Source organism: Eriocheir sinensis, unplaced genomic scaffold, assembly GCF_024679095.1.
Source record: "Eriocheir sinensis breed Jianghai 21 unplaced genomic scaffold, ASM2467909v1 Scaffold1671, whole genome shotgun sequence".
Taxonomy (NCBI): Eukaryota; Metazoa; Arthropoda; class Malacostraca; order Decapoda; family Varunidae; genus Eriocheir; species Eriocheir sinensis.
This window is the reverse complement of record NW_026111041.1, coordinates 22,501-43,271: the sequence shown is the minus strand read 5'-3', so window position 1 is coordinate 43,271 and position 20,771 is coordinate 22,501. Positions and strand designations below refer to the sequence as shown.

Sequence of the window (20,771 nt, the reverse complement as noted above, 5' to 3'; positions counted from 1 at the left end):
ACGTAAGAATATAACATGCGTAGGTGCTTAAGTTCTTGCGTTCGTCTCAGGTGTAAGCGAAGATAAGGGTTACCTGAATTACCTGAGGATTTATTAGCTCAACACCTGGTCGTGGGGGAAAGGCTCACGTGCCCTTTTCTTTATCTTATCTGTATTTATTAGTGTTCGACAGCCGATCATTAAGGAAGGGTTTTATAAGGGATTGGGGCTGGAATGTCACCCACTTCTGTTTTGTTCGTTCCCTGTTTGTGACGTGTTCTGGGGATTGTTTTTATTTTATTTTTTTTTTCGATATGATTTGTTTTGTTGCTGTTGGTTATTGTTGTTTCTGTTATTGTTACTGTTTTATTTTCTTTTTCTTCGTCCTTTCTTTTCTTGTTGTTCTTGTTCTTGTTCTTCATTTTGTTATCCTTATATTATTATCATTATTATTATTATTATCATTGTTATTATTATTATTATTATTATTATTATTATTAGTAGTAGTAGTAGTAGTAGTAGTAGTAGTAGCAGTAGTACATGAGGATAAGTAGATTGGGTTGATAATGTGACGAAGGAAGACGTAATAAAATTGAAAAAAAATTGATTAATAGAGGATGAATGGGAATGAGATAGAGGAGGAGGAGGAGGATAATAATGAAGGGGTTGAAACTAAGGCAAATTATGCATGGAAAGTCTTTAGCAGATGTGAGTGACAAGCATACAGATAGTAACTAAAGGAAGAAGACAATGAACGCAAGCTATATATCTCGTTATGCTGAACCGAAATGCTAAAAACTCCATAAAAATAGCTATCATTAAACACTAAATACTGAAAATAACCGTCCATAGCCATGATTCAACCCTTACAATAATAACGCAATATGGTTATCTATGATACTATACGATACCAATTCAGTGTAACATTTCATAAAGCATTAAAAACTGGTCTCATTGACAGTACCGTAAAAACATGTTACCATAAACCTCGGTAACCCAACCCTCATCTCTGCCTCCTCCCCCACCATGTGCAAGGAGGCAGATGAGGGGTGATAGTTAGGTAATGGGAGCGAACCTTTCATGAATTAATCTAGCAAATAAAATCGGCCAAAAACATAAATATCTAGTCATCCCTACCGAAAAGAGAAACAGACATGACGATATTAACTCCTAAAAACGATTCCGTATGACTAATTTTGAACTTAATACCATGACCACTGACCCTAATTTGGCGATGATGCAGTAATCCTGGCTGAGTCGCTGAAGGTTCTGGTGATGGCTCTCGCGGGACTGAACGAGGAGGCGAAGCAAAGGGGACTCAAGATATTCTGAGCCACTACCAAGGTGCAGGTGTTTGGAGGCTTGCTGGATGAAACGGTACAGTCTGTCCATGCGTGTGGTGACGAAATTGAGATCTTGGAAAATTTATCATACCTTGGTGGCAGAATGCTGAACAACGGCGAGTGCTGTCAAGAGGTCTGACGGTGGATTGGCTTGACCTTTGACCGTTTTGAAATTTCTGACCACATTGACCGTCACGAGCAATTTGACCGTCACGAGCACTTTGACCGTCACTTGACCGCTTTCACCTTCCCTTGATCACTTTGACTTTTCCCTAACCACCTCGGGCACTGTAACATTTCCTGCATCCCTTTTGATCATTTTAACGCAGGTAATTGTCAGTACTCTTAAACACATCATTACACACTACGGCCATTGTGGTGTAATAAAAAGGGGGACGGAAAGAGAGAGGGCAACGCGCAACTTCCGTACATTAAAATAAAAAAATCTTCACCACACACATTTTTCTGGGGCCGCTGAATATCTAAGTAAGTTATCGACGGCGTTAATTGGCTACTTACCTGGGCTGCGGAGGTGAAGCCCGGCGGGAGGCGACGCTCAGGGAAGTTACTGGAAAGGTAAGGAAAGGAAAATTATTAGTGACAAATGACTGATTGGCTGACGAACTGACTGATTAGGATTTTTTTTTTCTTTACATACCCGCCTATAGCCCAAGCCCGTCATGGCGCAAGAAATTTTATAGTGGCGCCAGTTATGCTTGGCTCTTGCTGCTCCCCGGAGCTCATTCTTGATTCACTGGACGGTTCCTTTTAGAGTCCGGGTTGATGGGTGGTCTTCTGGACAGCATGTGGGTAGTCTTAGGCCACTCGGCGGTGACTGAAAAAGCCTTACTGACTGACTGAATGAATGAATGAATGACTAACAGAATTACTAACTCTCTCTCTCGTCATGCATTCGCCATCCTTAATAAGTTGGGTAACACGGCAAGGAGGAGGAAGAGGCGGGACACACTTCTGCTGCCCTCTTTTCCTGCTGCCGTTGCCGTCCGGCTCTCAGCTCACTTTCGCTTTCCCTCGTTGTCTCTCACTTCTGCACTTATTTACATTCAGACGTATTTCAATTATCATCACCACGATGAGAATTGACGTTGTTCTGGCACTGGTGTGGTGGGCCTTGGCCACCAATCTGCTTCTGGAGTACACCGGGCTCGGCCCTACAACCCCGCCAGCCGAAGGGCTGCGCGCCGCCGGGCCTGTGGAGGGAGGACCCCCGGCGGGACAGCTCGGGGCCCACAAGGCCTGGGTGATTGCTGATCTGCTGGCCGAACAAGAGCGGAGTCAGCTGGCGTTGCAGGACCTAAAAAGACAAAACGCCCTCTTGTCCGTCCTTCTACTTCAGGCCATAGATGAAGCCAGCGTCCTGCACAGGGCGGTGCTGGCTCAAGAAACGGCTTGGAGAGAGAAAGAGCAGCAAAGATTAGCGCTGGAGGAAGAAAACAGCGGCCTGATCAATGACCTGCACTTATCGCGACGCGAAAATAGCGTCCTGCTCAGTGACTTATCTAACGCTGGAAAAATAATTCACAGGCTCCGAAAATTCGTGTCCTTATTCCAGGAAGAAAACCACGGCCTGCTTAGTGATCTGTCTAACGCTAGGAATGAAATTGACAGGCATGTAAAATTCGTGTCTTTCTCCCGGCAAGAAAATAACGACCTTATCAAAGCGCTGGCCATATCCAAGGCTGAAAATAACGATCTTGTCAGAGCGCTGGACATTTCCAAGGATGAAAGTATCGACCTTATCAAAGCGCTGGAAATCTCCAAGGCTGAAAATAACGATCTTGTCAGAGCGCTGGACATTTCCAAGGATGAAAGTATCGACCTTATCAAAGCGCTGGAAATCTCCAAGGTTGAAAATAACGATCTTGTCAGAGCGTTGGACATTTCCAAGGATGAAAATATCGACCTTATCAAAGCGCTGGAAATCTCCAAGGATGAAAATAACGATCTTGTCAGAGCGTTGGACATTTCCAAGGATGAAAATAACGATCTTGTCAGAGCGCTGGACATTTCCAAGGATGAAAATAACGATCTTGTCAGAGCGCTGGCCATATCCAAGGCTGAAAATACCGATCTTGTCAGAGCGCTGGACATATCAAGGATGAAAATAACGAAATTGCCAAGGCGCTGGCCATATCCAAGGCTGAAAATAACGATCTTGTCAGAGCGCTGGACATTTCCAAGGATGAAAATAACGACCTTATCAAAGCGCTGGCCATATCCAAGGATGAAAATAGCGATCTTGTCAGAGCGCTGGACATTTCCAAGGATGAAAATAACGACATTGTCAAGGCGCTGGCCATATCCAAGGCTGAAAATAACGATCTTGTCAGAGCGCTGGACATTTCCAAGAATGAAAATAACGACATTGTCAAGGCGCTGGCCATATCCAAGGCTGAAAATAACGATCTTGTCAGAGCGCTGGACATTTCCAAGGATGAAAATATCGACATTGTCAAGGCGCTGGCCATATCCAAGGCTGAAAATAACGATCTTGTCAGAGCGCTGGACATTTCCAAGGATGAAAATAACGACATTGTAAAAGCGCTGGACATGTTCAAGGAAGAAAATGACGACTTAGTCAAAGCGCTGGCCATTTCCAGGGATAAAAATAACGACCTTGTAAAAGCGCTGGACATCTTCATGGAAGAAAATAACAACCTTGTCAAAGCGCTGGCCATGTCCAAGAAAGAAAATGACGACTTTGTTAAGGCGTTGGCCATCTCCATGGATGAAATTAACGACCTTGTCAAAACGCTGAACATCTTCATGGAAAAGAATGACGAACTTGTAAAAGCGCTGGCCATCTTCAAGGCTGAAGATGACGACCTTGTAAAAGCGCTGGCCATCTGCAAGGGTGATGATAACGACCTTGTAAAAGCGCTGGCAATCCCCAAGGCTGAAGATGACGACCTTGTACAAGCGCTGGCCATCTGCAAGGCTGAAGATGACGACCTTGTACAAACGCTGGATATCTGCAAGGCTGAAGATGACGAACTTGTACAAACGCTGGATATCTGCAAGGCTGAAGATGACGACCTTGTACAAACGCTGGATATCTGCAAGGCTGAAGATGACGACCTTGCACAAGCGCTGGATATCTGCAAGGCTGAAGATGACGACCTTGCACAAGCGCTGGATATCTGCAAGGCTGAAGATAACGAACTTGTAAAAGCGCTGGATATCTGCAAGGCTGAAGATGACGACCTTGCACAAGCGCTGGATATCTGCAAGGCTGAAGATGACGACCTTGCACAAGCGCTGGATATCTGCAAGGCTGAAGATGACGACCTTGTAAAAGCGCTGGATATCTGCAAGGCTGAAGATAACGAACTTGTAAAAGCGCTGGATATCTGCAAGGCTGAAGATGACGACCTTGTAAAAGCGCTGGATATCTGCAAGGCTGAAGATAACGAACTTGTAAAAGCGCTGGATATCTGCAAGGCTGAAGATAACGAACTTGTAAAAGCGCTGGATATCTGCAAGGCTGAAGATAACGAACTTGTAAAAGCGCTGGATATCTGCAAGGCTGAAGATAACGAACTTGTAAAAGCGCTGGATATCTGCAAGGCTGAAGATAACGAACTTGTAAAAGCGCTGGATATCTGCAAGGCTGAAGATGACGACCTTGTAAAAGCGCTGGATATCTGCAAGGCTGAAGATGACGACCTTGTAAAAGCGCTGGATATCTGCAAGGCTGAAGATGACGACCTTGTAAAAGCGCTGGATATCTGCAAGGCTGAAGATGACGAACTTGTACAAGCGCTGGATATCTGCAAGGCTGAAGATAACGAACTTGTACAAGCGCTGGATATCTGCAAGGCTGAAGATGACGACCTGGTACAAGCGCTGGATATCTGCAAGGCTGAAGATGACGACCTTGTACAAGCGCTGGATATCTGCAAGGCTGAAGATGACGACCTTGTAAAAGCGCTGGATATCTGCAAGGCTGAAGATGACGAACTTGTAAAAGCGCTGGATATCTGCAAGGCTGAAGATGACGAACTTGTAAAAGCGCTGGATATCTGCAAGGCTGAAGATGACGACCTTGTAAAAGCGCTGGATATCTGCAAGGCTGAAGATGACGAACTTGCACAAGCGCATGATATCTGCAAGGCTGAAGATAACGAGCTTGTAAAAGCGCTGGATATCTGCTAGGCTGAAGATGAAGATCTTGTAAAAGCGCTGGATATCTGCAAGGCTGAAGATGACAAACTTGTAAAAGCGCTGGATATCTGCAAGGCTGATGATGACGAGCTTGTAAAAGCGCTGGATATCTGCAAGGCTGAAGATGACGAGCTTGTAAAAGCGCTGGATATCTGCAAGGCTGAAGATGACGAACTTGTAAAAGCGCTGGATATCTGCAAGGCTGAAGATGACGAACTTGTAAAGCGCTTAATATCTGCAAGGCTGAAGATGACGAACTTGTAAAAGCGCTGGATATCTGCAAGGCTGAAGATGACGAACTTGTAAAAGCGCTGGATATCTGCAAGGCTGAAGATGACGAGCTTGTAAAGCGCTGGACATCCCCAAGGCTGAAGATGACGAGCTTGTAAAGCGCTGGCCATCCCCAAGGCTGAAGATGACGAGCTTGTAAAAGCGTTGGCCATTTCCATGGATGAAATTAACGACCTTGTCAAAGCGGTGGCCCTCTCCAAGGAAGAAAATGACAACTTTGTCAAAGCGCTGGCCTTCTCCAGTGAAGAAAATGACGACCTTATCAAAGTGCTGGACATCTTCATGGAAGAAAATGACGACCTTGTGAAAGCGCTGGACATCTTCATGGAAGAAAATAACGACCTTGTTAAAGAGATGGTCATCCCCAACGTTGAAAATGGAGGACATGCCGCCCATGAATCTGAGGAAGTCGGTCCTGCAGATGACGAGCCCAATCTTCAAACGTCACTCGTTCCCGTCGAGGAGGCCAAGGATACAGATGACTTGGATTACAGTATTGAACACGTTCCAGTCGACGGAATCTGTGACACTGACGAGGGCTATCTACAATAATGACCACGATATCCTCTACTGAGCTCGTTCCTGTTGAGGAATCCACCCCTCCCCCTCCCCATCCTTCCCCTCCCATCATTCCCCCCGGCGAAACTCCCCTATCGTCGGCCTCCCTATCCTCATCTTTTCCCTCCCCATCCTTCCCCCCGACGTAACTCCCCTATCGTCGGCCTCCCCATCCTCATCCTTCGTTCTCCCCATCCTTTCCCCCCCGGCGTAACTCCCCTATCGTCGGCCTCCCATTCTACCCCCCTCCCCAGGCTTCCTCAACCCTGGCAGGCTCTCTCGGTCACCGGCGGTTCTTCGGGCCAAAGGTCTGGTACAATTTATCTTCGAGCCCGGAACATCTTGCACCAAACCGCGCTGTATTTCTTACGTTTCTTAAAACCTTTCTATCTATCAGTAAATTTATCCTAAAGGTACTGTAGTATTTCCATTTGAAACTGGCCGGTGGGGTGTAGACCTATGTGGGTCAGCACCGCCCCACATATCTGCCACACACTCTCAAGACTTCTCGCTTCCTCTCATATGTCAGCTACTTAATACCTTTCAATTAATTTAATTAAATGGCTGGATAATCTAATATGGTCATAGTGTTGAGATTGTGTCGTTTTAGGATAATAACAAAAATGATGTATAAATACCGCGACACTGGACAACGTTGGGAGAGAGAGAGAGAGAGAGAGAGAGAGAGAGAGAGAGAGCAAAACAATACACATTGACGTAAGAATATAACATGCGTAGGTGCTTAAGTTCTTGCGTTCGTCTCAGGTGTAAGCGAAGATAAGGGTTACCTGAATTACCTGAGGATTTATTAGCTCAACACCTGGTCGTGGGGGAAAGGCTCACGTGCCCTTTTCTTTATCTTATCTGTTTTTATTAGTGTTCGACAGCCGATCATTAAGGAAGGGTTTTATAAGGGATTGGAGTTGGAATGTCACCCACTTCTGTTTTGTTCGTTTCCTGTTTGTGACGTGTTCTGGGGATTGTTTTTCTATGTGTGTGTTTTTTGTTTTTGTTTTTCGATATGATTTGTTTTGTTGCTGTTGGATATTGTTGTTTCTGTTATTGTTAGTTTTTTTTTTTTCTTCGTCTTCTTATTTTTCTTGTTCTTGCTCTTGTTCTTCATTTTGTTATCCATATTATTATTATTATTATTATTATTATTATTATTATTATTATTATTATTATTATTATTATTGTTGTTGTTGTTGTTGTTGCGTAAGGCACTGGTATGTTGGTATTAACTATAGAGGCATGTGGAATCTATGGTGTTTAAGGTGACTTACGGCTGTTGTTGTTGTTGTTGTTGTTGTTGGTGGTGGTGGTGGTATTTAAAATCGTTTTTGTTGTTGTTGTTGTTGTTGTTGTTGTTGTTGTTGTTTTGCTGAACTGACTTTCTACTCATTTGACCGGCTTATTATATTGAGGTATTTTTGCTGTCTACTTTATTTAGCTTCTGTTAAACATAGATACTTGAATGCGAATAAATAAACACACACACACACACACACACACACACACACACACACACACACCACATCATTAATAGCATAAATGAATATTCTTTAAAAAAAATTACAATGATCCGAATGATTTTGTAAACCTAAACATTTCTACAGTTTGTGCATGGCTCTAATACATATAAATCTTTGCATCCTTTAATAGTATGTGTTTCTGAATAAAAAAATAGTTAGGAGCAGCGAATAGTGGGCTTTTTTATTATTATTTCCTTTTTTGTGCCCTTGAGCTGTCTCCTTTGTTGTAAAAAAAAAAAAATAGTGTACCGTTTCATGTCCTGTCTTGTACGTGTGGGAAAATGTATGATGCTAAAAATATGTTTGTTATTCTAGCATTTTTACTCATGGTAGTTATTTAGTCTATACAATGTTTGATATGTAAGTTTCTCAGGACACACATCAGTCTTCTTCCCTCAAAAGGATTCACAGCAGTCCACCTTCAAACTAATTCATTTTCTTCGTTTCCTCGAGTTCACACGTCAAACACAAAATGACGACTTTGTAACCAGTCTCTTCAGGAAGGTTAACTACTTCTAAAACTCACGATATTCTACTCATATTGAAGTGGCATTTTCCAAGTACATGACATTTAACCAAGACATGACATTTACCAAGTACATTTTCCAAGTACATTTTCCAAGTACACTGTTTTTGTCTTGTTTGTTGAAAAGTAGGAATATCGTGTTGGTGGTGTCATTCCTACGTGTTAATGACTGATTCAGGAGTTTTAAGCTGTTGTTTTTTTAGTTTCTATTCTCACACATTTTTCCAACGGTGTCACAAGTGTGTTTTGGTGACTAATTCCTCATACGGTTGTTTTTATCGGTGGCAATCTTACGTAGCAATAGCTATTTAGGTGACATTTTCTTAAGCAGTCGTGTTTTCCATTTAATATGAACACTCTCGTAAAGAATCGGGAACCTCAAACGTGTTTTTTTTTTTTTTTTGCGTTTGCCGTGAATCCTCTAGTTGGAAAGGAGGAATATGGAAGCCTTACTAAACTTGGCTTCTTTTGTCTTCAAGTCCATGTTTCTTTCACTTCATATGCATCCTGTTTTTGGTAGTGTGGTATATATGTCATTCGTGCTACTCGTTCTGCTGGCTTCGAACATGCATGGCTTGTTTTCTTGTTTTCTGCAAGTGATAGGAGTCTTTAGGTTCAGCATAAGAAGGTCGGCATGCTCAGACGATTCCTCCTCTCATCACCTATTTCCAGAGGCCGAAAAGGAGATTAATCAGGTTCTCATGGGTGTCTTTTTAGGTTCACGGTACAAAATAAGGTTAAACTACCACCAGGGTCACAAAACTACCCATGGAAATGCCCACGGTATGCTCAGACGATTCCTCCTCTAACATCACCTATTTCCAGAAGCCGAAGAGGAGATAAATCAGATTCACATGGGTGTCTTTTAGGTTCACGGTACAAAAGAAGGTCAAACTACCACCAGTGTCACAAAACTAACCATGTAAATGACCACGGTATTCTCAGACGCGTCCTCCTCTTACATCAACTAGTTCCAGAGGCCGAACAGGAGATTAATCAGGTTCTCATGGGTGTCTTCTTAGGTTCACGGTACAAAGAAGGGTCAAACTACCACCAGGGTCACAAAACTACCCATGGGAATGCCCACGGTATGCTCAGACGCGTCCTCCTCTTACATCACCTATTTCCAGAGGCCGAAGAGGAGATCAATCAGGTTCTCATGGGTGTCTGTTTAGGTTCACGGTACAGAAGAATGGTCAAACTACCACCAGGGTCACAAAACTACCCATGGAAATTCCCACAACTCTTACGAAAGTCTCATCAAATATATGTGCTTGGGCATTGAATTGTGTAAGAATATAACCTTCCTAAGTATCACATTATCGGCGCCACTCGTATATGTTATTATCTGCCTAGGAGCGTCTCGCCAGAGGGCATTGGTAGGCTCCTGGGGTCTCTGCATGTCATTCCCCCAGGAGTCGAAGCCTTGGGAGATGCTATAGACATCCCCAGGGTCGTGGCGGACTGGCTGGGCGTCGAGGGTGATGTAGTGCCGTTGGGGTGTTGGGTTGTGGTTGCCTGCGTCCCACCTCCCTCCGCCGGGCTCTCCACCGTACTCCCAGCTGACGGACCGAGGCTTCCTGTCGTTGCTAAGTGAGGTATGCCGTAGTATTGGCCTCGGGATGAGCTCCGACGTGGGTATTACTTGAGGCAAAGGTGTGCGAGGGAATTTCATAGGAGCTGCGCGTGGTGTGTAAGGGACAACCTGGAGGAGTGAGGAAAACTGGTTAGAGAATGAAAAGGGATGTGATTGCTTTATGAACAGACGTGCCAGTAGTGTTGGTGCAGGACTGGCAACTCTATGGGACAACCTGGAAATGAGGAAAAACTGGGTGCCAAAAGAAAAAGGGTTGTGATTGCTTTCTGAACAGACCTGCCAGTAGTGTTGGTGCAGGACTGGCAACTCTATGTGACAACCTGGAAATGAGGAAAAACTGGGTGCCAAAAGAAGAGGATGTGATTGCTTTCTGAACATACGTGAAGGAGGTGTTGGCATAGGAGGATTACCAACTCTCATAACAGTGTTTTTTGAGGCTTAGGACACTAGAGTAACCATGTCGCTACGGGAAAAGAAAAGGGATGTGATTGCTTTCTGAACACACGTAAAGGAAGTGTTGGCATAGGAGGATTACCAACTCTCACAACAGCGGCTTTTGAGGCTCAGAACACTAGAGTAACCATGTCGCTACCGGAATAGTGATAACGATAAGAAGAGGAAAGGTTGTTATTATTGATGAAATGACTAGGTGGCTTTCATGAATGGTACGGAAGATCTTTAGACAACTCAAAAAACATGAACCTCAAAATCATATCGTTACGGAAACACTGACTACTGAAAAGGGAAAGTTTGTTATTATTGACGAACTGACTGACTGGCTTCTGTGAATATTACGGAAAATCTTTATATACACTCCAAAAAAACATGGACCACAAAGTCTTTAGGAGTAAGTGAAGTAAAAACAAACTCTGCCGTAGATCTTCCTCTTGAAAACTGAGGGAAATGTAAGTAAAGTTTCTAATTGATGAAAAAATGACTGACTTCATGAATGCTACGAAGGATTTTGCTACACTCCAAAAGCCATGAACCTCAAAGTCTTCAAGAGGAACCAAAGTACAGAAGAACTCACTCTGACGTAGATCCTCCTCTTCCTCTTGAAAATCAGCATGAGGAAGCAAGTGAAGAGGACGAGGAGGAGGAGGAAGGAGGAGAGAAGGACGACGATGAACTCAAACATGGACAGGCCCAAGATGCTGTTGTTGTCACCGTCAGGAAGGGTCACCACTGAGTCATCGTCCTCTGTAGTCGTCCAATATTCATCACTTGTAGTCGTGGCGGGGTCAAGAGAGGTCGTGTCTGTGGTGGTGTCGATGGTGGGGGTTGCTAAGGTTATGGTGGTGCTAGTTGTTATTGTAGGGGGTAAAGTTGCAGTTGATGTAGTGGTGGTGGGTGTCGGTGTGGTGGTGGTGGTGGTGGTGGTGGTGGTGGGTGCAGTAGTAGTGGTAGTTGGTATTGTAGTAGTGGAGGTGGTAGTGGGTGTGGTAGTGGTGGTGGTGGGTGTAGCAGTAGTGGTGGTAGGTGTAGGAGTAGTGGTGGTGGTGGTGGGTGGAGTAGTAGAAGTGGTGGTAGGTGTAGGAGTAGTGGTGGTGGTGGTGGGTGGAGTAGTAGAAGTGGTGGTGGGTGGAGTAGTGGTGGTGGTGGGTGGAGTAGTGGTGGTGGTGGGTGGAGTAGTAGAAGTGGTGGTGGGTGTAGGAGTAGTGGTGGTGGTGGGTGGAGTAGTAGAAGTGGTGGTGGGTGGAGTAGTAGAAGTGGTGGTGGGTGGAGTAGTAGAAGTGGTGGTGGGTGGAGTAGTGGTGGTGGTGGGTGGAGTAGTAGAAGTGGTGGTGGGTGGAGTAGTAGAAGTGGTGGTGGGTGGAGTAGTAGAAGTGGTGGTGGGTGGAGTAGTAGTCGTGGTGGTGGGTGGAGTAGTAGAAGTGGTGGTGGGTGGAGTAGTAGAAGTGGTGGTGGGTGGAGTAGTAGAAGTGGTGGTGGGTGGAGTAGTAGAAGTGGTGGTGGGTGGAGTAGTAGAAGTGGTGGTGGGTGGAGTAGTAGAAGTGGTGGTGGGTGGAGTAGTAGAAGTGGTGGTGGGTGGAGTAGTAGAAGTGGTGGTGGGTGGAGTAGTAGAAGTGGTGGTGGGTGGAGTAGTAGAAGTGGTGGTGGGTGGAGTAGTAGAAGTGGTGGTGGGTGGAGTAGTAGAAGTGGTGGTGGGTGGAGTAGTAGAAGTGGTGGTGGGTGGAGTAGTAGAAGTGGTGGTGGGTGGAGTAGTAGTGGTGGTGGTGGGTGGAGTAGTAGAAGTGGTGGTGGGTGGAGTAGTAGAAGTGGTGGTGGGTGGAGTAGTAGAAGTGGTGGTGGGTGGAGTAGTAGAAGTGGTGGTGGGTGGAGTAGTAGACGTGGTGGTGGGTGGAGTAGTAGAAGTGGTGGTGGGTGGAGTAGTAGAAGTGGTGGTGGGTGGAGTAGTAGAAGTGGTGGTGGGTGGAGTAGTAGAAGTGGTGGTGGGTGGAGTAGTAGAAGTGGTGGTGGGTGGAGTAGTAGAAGTGGTGGTGGGTGGAGTAGTAGAAGTGGTGGTGGGTGGAGTAGTAGAAGTGGTGGTGGGTGGAGTAGTAGTGGTGGTGGGTGGAGTAGTAGAAGTGGTGGTGGGTGGAGTAGTAGAAGTGGTGGTGGGTGGAGTAGTAGAAGTGGTGGTGGGTGGAGTAGTAGAAGTGGTGGTGGGGGGTGGAGTAGTAGTTGTGGTGGGGGGTGGAGTAGTGGTGGTGGTGGGTGGAGTAGTAGAAGTGGTGGTGGGTGGAGTAGTGGTGGTGGTGGGTGTAGTAGAAGTGGTGGTGGGTGGAGTAGTGGTGGTGGTGGGTGGAGTAGTGGTGGTGGGTGGTGGTAGTGGTGGTGGTGGGTGGCGGTCGTCTTGACAGTGGCCTCCAGTACTCCACGTACTCCTGAAGACGCTCCGGCCTTGACGGAAGTCGCGCAGAGCTTGACAGTCTCTTCCTGTAGTGGCGAGAGGAACAGTGTTAGAGCCGAGGGCGATGTGTGTGTGTGTGTGTGTGTGTGTGTGTGTATATATATGTGTGTGTGTGTGTGTGTGTGTGTGTGTGTGTTTCTTCACATTTCTTCTTATTTTCTCCTTACTTCTCATATCTTCCTTCCTTCATATATTTAACTCGATCTGTGCCCGCTACCCTCTACCCTCCCAGCAAACCGCGTGTAGTGTGGCCGCACCCTTAATTAAAGAGGGTATGTGGTAGTTGTAGAGGTGGTAATTAAGTGGGTGAGTGGTTGTGGTGGTGGTAGTATCAGTAGTGGCGGGGTTAATTAGTTAGTTAGTTAGTTAATCGTATGCTATATAGAGGGTGGTGATGGTTGTAGTGATCTTAGGCGTGTGTGTGGTAGTGGTTGTGGTAGTAGTGGAAGTGGTAGTAGGTGGGTGTGGGTGGTTAGTGGTGTGAGGAGTGGAGCAGTAGGCTAAAGAAGGTAGTGATAGTTATATATTGGTCTCAGTGGGTGGTTGTGGTTGTGGTGGTAGTATAGTGGTAGTAAGGGTTGTGAGGTAAGGAACAGTGGGTTAAAGAAGGTGGTATTTAGTGTGGTGGTAGTTATAGTGGTGGTTGATGGGTTGTAGGGGTTGTGGTATGGTATAATTATTAGTGGTATTATTTCTCACTTATCTTCATAGCCTACCATCGAAAGCCCATTTTCTACTAAACAACAACAAAGAAAACGAATATTGTAGGGGTGAATAATGTAAAATGAGTCTACGGTCAACCTCAACTATGCTGCTTCAAACGAATAATTCTTAATATTATTGAGCACAGTACAAAAGGGAGAGCCGGGATGATATAAATATTATAAGCTACTATATCTGAAAATCAACACACACTTAGGGTGGTATTATTAGATGCAAAGGCTAGCGCCCTTTCCTGTCGCTCGACCATGTAGGTAGGCAAAGTTACTTCGCCCCTCGACAGTATTGAGAGACCAGCCCGCCAGCAGCCCCGCTTCATCTGGCTGCATCTGGGTGTTGGTACGCCTGATCGGCATCAGCTGGCCACGAACCGGCCCGATTCCCGTTTTTCAAAAATCATGTTTCATATCGGGACTACATTAAGAGAAAATTATAAATTTAGAGATAAACAAAACAGAAAAGCTAGATATAGCCGTAATTAATGGAAGAAGACGAGGTGCAGTGCATAAACTTTTATTTCAGCAGTCATACATATAAGAAATTATAAGGAAGTACCCTTTTAAAATAATAGCATTTAAGATACAAATTCAAATTAAACAATTATGAAAAAAGAAAAATGAAAAGATAATGCAGAGTGCCGATATGAATGCATATTCCGCCATCACAACAACGCGCGCGCACGGAAGCTGATCGACAATGGACCGCGCTGCACCACTTTCGTCAAGGCAGAGGAGAGTCCTGGTGCAGCTAGTGGAGGAAAGGCCTGTCCTTCAAGATAGGTCAACCAGCACTGCGGTCCAGCACAAGAAGAACTTGGCGTGGGATGAGATCGCCATAAACTTCAACGCCATGCACCCTGATCTGGAGCCGCGATCAGTTCAACAATTGAAAAGAAGTTTCAACCGCATCAAATTGAAGTAAGTAAATGAGGTGCATTGATTTTACGTTGTATATAGTTAACCTTTTGACCAGTATCGCTTTGTATCGCTTCTTAGGTCCTCCTCTCCTCGATCCTTTCAGTGCGCAACGCGTCATGACCCCTGTGCGCTGTCGGGCAGGGGGGAGGTGAGTTCTATTTTCACCTCCACACCTCTGTAACTATGCATTGTAGCAAATATTCGGCATATCATTGGAAAGATAAAGGCAAATACTATACAGCTTGCTTAATTATATTGCCAGTTTCATATGATGACCGACTAAACAATTATATTTTGCCATCGTATCTAAAAAATAACCGCTATTATAATATGTATTGGTAGTATAGTTTGGTATATATTATTCTCGCTTTAACTTAGTGGTTGTAACAGCCAACTAGGCAAGACAATTCACCCCGTTCTGATGACAGGCAGCATGTTTCACGTATGAGTATGTGGTTGCATTATGTAGGAGGTGTCGGTGGACATTCCATCAGAATAAAGTTACTATGGGGTGGTGAATAGTGTTGGAACATGTATTGTGAGCAGGAGATTCAAAACACCACCAGCACAGACAGCGCGGCGTCGCTGCCACAATTTAGCAATAAAATAATAAATGCTCTTACTGTGAATTACCATATAGTTCTTGCATCACGGGGTCACGGGAAAATGCTTCCACCTCAGCGTGCGGTTGCGAAGCAACTGGGGTCTATGCCACTCCCTCCCCTGAGAATTAACATACTGCCCCCATCGACCATGCCTTTATACCCACCATTAATTTGATCTTAGAATGTGCCGTTGTAACATTCTGTTTGTCATCAGAATGCCGCTGAGCTTCACTTGTCTAGTGCCCTCCCATACTCAGATGTGAACCCATTTTATTAATACCTATCCACTCCAGTGTTTGGGTGATGATTAAAATGATCAGCTTTTCACCTTTTGAGACACAGATTACACTAATAATGTGTTCTCCAGATCCAAAATAATCATAATGCATTAAAAATAGGCTATAGTTATTTTTCATTGTTATTACATGTTATTTGTAAGGCAAAAAGAAAGAATTACTGGTAGAATAGCAATAAGCATAGAGCAGGTGTAGCTCTTACATATGATAATATTATACCATTGCTGATCAAATAGTAACCCATTAATTCTTGCTTTGTTAGTTAAGAGCTATATTCAAACTAAAATAATCCCATGTTATCAACCTAATTGAATAGCAATGTATCTTTAATGCAAACACTATTAATATTAATAGGCACTAGAATATTAAATCTGCAACACTAATATCAATTTTGGTACAACAAGTTGTTTCCAATGCTCTTTACTATATTTGGTCAAAGGGTAAAAAAAGGTAAAGGAAAAGGTTAAGTTGGGAGCACACGCTATAGCTGCGGGTGGTGGCAATGTTCATCTCCATCCCATTGGTCCTTTGAGCCTGTCGTGAGAGAACCCATAAACCAGATACAGTACCAGTGTAACATCTGGGTTACCACAGTTTACTTTCCTTGGGTGTCCCCAGGTACCCTAGTGAAAGGAAGGATGAACGGCTGGGTGGCTGCATGCCGACTGCCCAGGCCCGCAGATTCATTGTTAGGGACTCGAACCACTGCATTGCAGAGGTGTATTGTTAAAGGGTTTACAATTCAGTATGCCTTTGACATATTATTGTTATTAAAATCATGTTTCATTGCAGTGTGAAAAAGGAAGAGAGCGCTTACAAGCTGAAGGTGAAGAAGACTGGTGGTGGCCCTCCTCCATCACCTCCCAAGTTTACAGAAGAACATGAGACTGTTGCCTCCATGATCTCTGGAGAACTCAACATGGGCGAGGATGTCTTTGACACTCTTGCCATTCAAGATGGGCATCCAGTGGATGAGGCAGGCACTCCCATCATGGATGTTACTTTCAGTAAGTTAATCATTGCTTGAAAGTATATCACATTATATTATCCAGCTTTCTGCATTCTTGTTCTGGTGCTGCATATAAATACTATCATTGTTATTCTCATCATCAATTTTCACTTTTTGATACACTGGTTTAGGTTAAAAGATATGAAAAAAAAAAAAATATATATATATATATATATATATATATATATATATATATATATATATATATATATATATATATATATATATATATATATAGATAGATATAGATAGATGAATAGATATATAGATATATATATATATATATATATATATATATATATATATATATATATATATATATATATATAGAGATATATAGATATATATATAGATATATAGATAGAGATATAGATAGAGAGATAGATAGATAGAGAGAGAGATAGATAGATAGATAGATATAGATATAGATATATAGATAGACAGATATAGATATAGATAGATAAGTTACTCATTTCTGGGAACAAGCTCTGAGGGCCCAGTCTAGGATTAAATTTAAATAACTATAAATGCAATAGATATCAAATTCCCTCTGGTGCCTTTATTGATGGGGTAGTGTTTTTCAAGTATTATAAGAAAAGAAGCTAACATTGTTATTGAAGGAAGAAATTTCCAGAGTCACATCATCTTTCATGTATAAGTATGACTGATAATGCATTGTATTATTTCACAGCTGTGAGTGGAAAACTGCCACCGACAGAGGTCCCCTCTGCTACTTCTGCCGCTGAATGTGCTGAAGCACCTGCACCTCCTAGTGCTTCTACATCTTTCCAGCCAGAAGCTTCATCCTCTGCATCCACTGCACCATCACTAACTACATTTACATGTAATGTGGCCTCCTCTTCTGCTGCCCCACGGCAGAGGAGGACATTTGATGCAGAGTACCAGGCCTGTCGGAAGCAGCAGGAGGCGTATCACCCAATCCTTCTTCAACAGACCCGCGAGGCGCACGACCAACAGATGAAACTGTACCAGTTTCACAGGGAGTGTTGCAGCGGCAGCTAGATGTCTTCACGGAGACTTGGCATCATATCCGTGAGGCAGCAGACACCTGCAAAGCCAAATTTTTGGACAGTTTGGGGAATGCCGGAGAGTAACATCCATGATGGGATTGCCTGCCTCATCAACTGCATGCCCATCTTGTATTGTAAGAGTGTCAAGGACACACTCGCCCATACTGAGTTCTCCAGAAATCATGGAGGCAACGGCCTCGTGTTCTTCGGAAAGCTTGGGAGGTGATTGAGGAGGGCCACCACCAGTCTTCTTCACCGTTAGCATGTAAGCTCCCCCCAACATCACTACCTATGAATTTATCTAAACATTTTATTAATGTGTTCATCTTATTGACTCTCATAACATGAAGGCCAGGCCTGTTCCACTCATTCTCTTGTTGGTAAAGTATTTTTGCCTATGACCCTGTTGAATCTGAATTTATCAAATTTAAACCCATTATTACATGTCCTACCCAGCTCTCTTACCATCAGAACCTTATAAATATCCCCTTATTAAAGCCCTTCATCCATTTATAAACTTCGATCAAGTCTCCTTGCACCCTTTGCCTCTCTAGAAAATGCAAGTTTAATTAACTGTTCGAGTCTCCTCATATGTCAAGTTTTGAACCCGTAAATCATCTTTGTCATCCTCCACTGTACCAATTCTAACATTTTGATACCCATTCTACAATTATGAAGGTGACCAGAAAAAAACACATTATCATGATAAGATCTAACTAATGCTAAATATAGCTTGATGACATCAGCACTTGTTGCTTACTCTCCTTGAAATGAATCCCAATACCCTATTTGCACAATATCTAGGATGAATGCATTGTGCTCTTAGATGGAGATCCGAGGTCATAAAGATCCTGAATTCCTCTCACACCTTGATCTTCTTAGGGAGTGTCATTTAACCAATAATTATGAGGGTTGTTCCCATATACACTCAGAGTACTGCACTTCCAGATGTATAAATAAAACCAACACTGCCACCATCTTCAGTGGTCTTTCTTTACACCACTGAAGATGGTGGCAGTATCCTGAAACTGTTTAGTTAAAATATAACTATCGTCTGCCAGTGTGGGTTTTTATTTATACATCAAGAATATTACGTCAGAGTGATTAGCCCATTCTTTGCACTTCCAGACATTGAACTCCATCTGCCACTTCCCTGCCCATTCACGCAATCTGTCTAGTTCATCCTGGAGAATACTAGCGACCCGATCCGACTCAATTACTCTGCCAATCTCTGTATCATCAGCATTTTAGCATATATTGCCAACATTAACTAGTGTTAGTAGTAGTAGTTGTAGTAGGAAATACATTATATTCAGTGATGTTTGATAAATATTTTTGTTCATTTATTTATATCATGATTATGTACGTATAGGCTTCAGGCAGGAAATGAACAAATTAAAGAGACTGTAAATTTTGATCGGAAAATATTTATGCAAAATCTTACAAGCTATTTTCATTTTCTGAACAGACATAACTTATTATTAGAGAAACTACAATAAAGATCTCAAAATGTACACCACTGTGACCAACCACCACACCAAGAAAAGACGGCGCCACTATAAAACACTTGCCTGCATCATGACGGGCTAGGGCCGACTACCATCCAGGTCTCTCAAGAAAGCCTAAAAGCACTATAGGCTGGGAAAAAAAAAGATCAAACCTGGGCTATCTGTGTATAAATCAACCCAACTGAGCTACTGAGGTCACCATGCCAAGGGCCACTTATGCAGCACTATACCTGACACCTGGCCCCTACTGTGGATATGAAGGAAAAGTGACCTCGCTCACACTCATGGTAGCTGGAAACGCTTTTAATCGCTTTTAGTCAACCCATAATGCCACCTGTAGTATATATTTACATTAGAAAAACTGCAATAATAGTGAAAAATTTTGTCATGTAGATTACTGAATTTTCAATGTGTTGTGCAGTTCCTCTAATATATATAGCACCGCATGTGCTACTGTGGGTTAAATAAAGCATTTCCAGCCACCATGAGTGTGGGCAATCACCTTTCCTGCATATCCACAGTGGGGCGAGATGTCAGATACAGTGCCAGAGAAGTGGCCTCTGGGATCATCTTTTTCTGGGGTGTTTTATGGGGCTGGTTAGGCTGTGGGACCACTGCCTCCTGAGCCCCATCAGTGGGAAATGTTAGCGGATGTTGTTATTCTGTCGATGTGTCACCAGGAGGGGTTAGATCCTATTGAGTTGCCAGGACTTCTGTAGGAAGGTCTGCATAGACTTGAGGGCTTGGAAGGCAGTGTTGGGGCTGAGGGTGTCGCTGCCCAGCAGGCCTTCTATGTAAAGTTGGCCTGTGGATGTTGAGTCTGGTTAGGGATGCTTAATTTGAGGTTGGTGTGGAGGAGTGGAATCTTGGGCAGTGGAGCAGGAAATGTTCTGGTGTGTTAGGCTGTGTGAGGCACCATGGGCAGTGTAGGTCTTGGACTAGACGGAGAACTTTTAAATCATCGATGGCTCAGTTGGCTTGCTGCCCTGACTCCTATCCAGAAGCCTGGGTTCCATTGCCAGCACTCAATGGTGTACATTTTGACATCCACAGAAGATCTAAAGAATCTCTCAACAATGGAAGCTCTGCGAGGATTTCCAGTGCCTACATCATAATCTGCACGTATGTCTATGTTGATGGGCTCAAGTTCTTCTTCTGGCATGTCAATGGGGAGTTTGTTGAGGATTGCAATATTGTGCAGGATGGCACATGCAGTCACAATTTTTTTGATGTTGAGAGTGCTGTTCTCATTGGCTTTGAGAGAATAGCAAATCTTTTCTTCCAAATCGAACGTTCTCTCGATCAGGTTCCTTGTTTTGATGTGAGAGGCATTGTAATGCCTCTCCTTAACAACGAGGAATTCGAATGGGAGTTAAAGGTAGCTTTACAGGCATAGCCCGACTCCACCAACAAGTATCCTCTGTACTGCCCTCCCTCCAGAGTAGCACACAAAACAGACTCACTGAAGATGCGGGCATCATGTGCACTACCTTGCCAGTTCACGACCAGATTTGTGAAGAGCATGGATGAGTTGCAGACCCCCATTATATTCAATGAAAAAAAGCCTTTCCTGCAGCGGTAAGTTCTGCATCTTCTCCACCTGGACTGATGATTTGGATGTGTACACCATCTACACATCCAATAACTCCGGGCATTGCAGCTACCTCGGCAAATTGTCGCATGACATCCTGTTCTTCAGCAGGACTGGGGAACTTTATGTAGTCCCCTGCTAGCTGGCAGATTGCACTGGTCACAGTCTTGACACAGAGTAGATACACTGG

General features: G+C 43.8%; 1 protein-coding gene and 1 long non-coding RNA gene across 2 annotated transcripts in view; both read right to left on the bottom strand.

The window, feature by feature from the left end:
- Window positions 1-9,766: 9,766 nt before the first annotated feature.
- LOC126990467 (uncharacterized) lies at window positions 9,767-11,549 on the bottom strand (the record flags this gene model as incomplete). Its single annotated transcript, XM_050849069.1, has 2 exons — window positions 11,042-11,549; window positions 9,767-10,119 (listed from the first exon to the last, which is right to left on the bottom strand). Coding segments are annotated over exons 1-2 (461 nt in total), but the record flags the coding sequence as incomplete, so codon positions are not given.
- Window positions 11,550-20,758: 9,209 nt separating this feature from the next.
- Window positions 20,759-20,771, bottom strand: part of LOC126990468 (uncharacterized) — a 3,566-nt gene continuing 3,553 nt past the window's right edge. Inside the window, exon 3 of the long non-coding RNA XR_007744388.1 lies at window positions 20,759-20,771. This exon is cut by the window's right edge and continues 102 nt beyond it. This is a non-coding gene — a long non-coding RNA (uncharacterized LOC126990468).